Source organism: Gadus morhua, chromosome 4 (assembly GCF_902167405.1).
Source record: "Gadus morhua chromosome 4, gadMor3.0, whole genome shotgun sequence".
Classification (NCBI taxonomy): Eukaryota; Metazoa; Chordata; class Actinopteri; order Gadiformes; family Gadidae; genus Gadus; species Gadus morhua.
In genome coordinates, this window is record NC_044051.1 from 2,637,777 (window position 1) to 2,639,075 (window position 1,299).

The 1,299-nt window shown below is 40.6% G+C and overlaps 1 protein-coding gene across 1 annotated transcript; it reads right to left on the minus strand.

Moving 5' to 3' along the window:
- Window positions 1–830: 830 nt before the first annotated feature.
- On the minus strand, window positions 831–1,262 carry mrps33 (mitochondrial ribosomal protein S33; the record flags this gene model as incomplete). The annotated part of the gene is given in 1 exon segment (XM_030353242.1): window positions 831–1,262. A coding segment is annotated over 1 exon segment (109 nt), but the record flags the coding sequence as incomplete, so codon positions are not given.
- Between the last annotated feature and the right edge of the window lie 37 nt (window positions 1,263–1,299).

A 1,299-nucleotide genomic window follows, 5' to 3' on the forward strand; every position in this document is an offset into this window, starting at 1 on the left:
GGGGGGAGAGAGAGACCGTCCGCAGCTGTACGGGAGGGGGGAGAGACAGTAGGCAGCTGTACGGGAGGGGGGGAGAGAGACAGTAGGCAGCTGTACGGGAGGGGGGAGAGACCGACCGTCGGCAGCTGTACGGGAGGGGGAGACAGAGACGCAGGACACACTCGCGGTGCGTTGAGGGTTAACGGGATGGCTTCTGCTCGCCGTGGATCCACTTTATTGGAGCGGTGTATGACGGTGTTGCGTTGGGTTGAATATAGATAATATATATTTTGAAAAACATTCAGATTTGTTGTGGGTGGTTTTTATTATTAATAATTAATAATTATCCCCCCCCCGTTTTCCCGTGGTTTAATATTAATTATTACCGATTATTTAGACACTCAAACCATTTCTAAATTAATTTCTCTTTCGAATTAGCCTACTATTCTAAAGGGACTATTAACTATTAACATACAATAACAGCATGTTATGAATGCACGTCAGCCATAAAAAAAAACGTATTTAAAAAAGAACGATGTTTTTCTTTTTTGGGACGATTAATATATTATAAATCACATTAATGCATACAATTTTGCGTGTAAAAGCTGAACTTTAACGTTTTGAATAGATGATCAATCACAATAGGTCTACGTGGAAATATCGCAGTATGTGTTGTGTATTTTACATGATGAAATCTCAACATTATGAACTAGTATTTAAGTTACTTAATGTGTGTGCAATAGTGCAATACCTTACATCGAATATACAAGCATTTTATATTTCATTGAACGACTTCACTTTTGGTAATTCCCTTACACAAGTCCGGTAAATAATATAAACAATTCATTCCATTTTGTTTAAAAAACACACTGAATGGCAATATTGTTTATTTGACATGTCAAAAGCACACATATATACATCTCATTATTATTCATGAATGAATACCACAATATACTGTGTGAATGTATGTTCCCACGTGTGCAGAATATACACACTGAACATACAAGCCTTATCGATGTTGCTGGACGGCCAACTAGGCAAAACACTGGAATATTCTTCAGAGGTAAAGTCCAAGGCTGCACTCAACACAGGGTGCACAGTGATTTGTCTGGTACACAGAGAGGGGAGAGAGAAAGAGAGAGTTCTATGTAGTTCCTTAGGTTCCAGGATGGGCTCACTTCTTCTTGCCCGCCCTCTTCCCTTCGCCCTTCAACGGCTTCCCTTTGCCTCGCAGCTTTCTCAGGCGTCGCATCTCCTCTTTAAAGTCTTCATGTTCGTCTCTGCACAGAGAGGGAGAAATTAGGGACTTGTTTTGTAAAG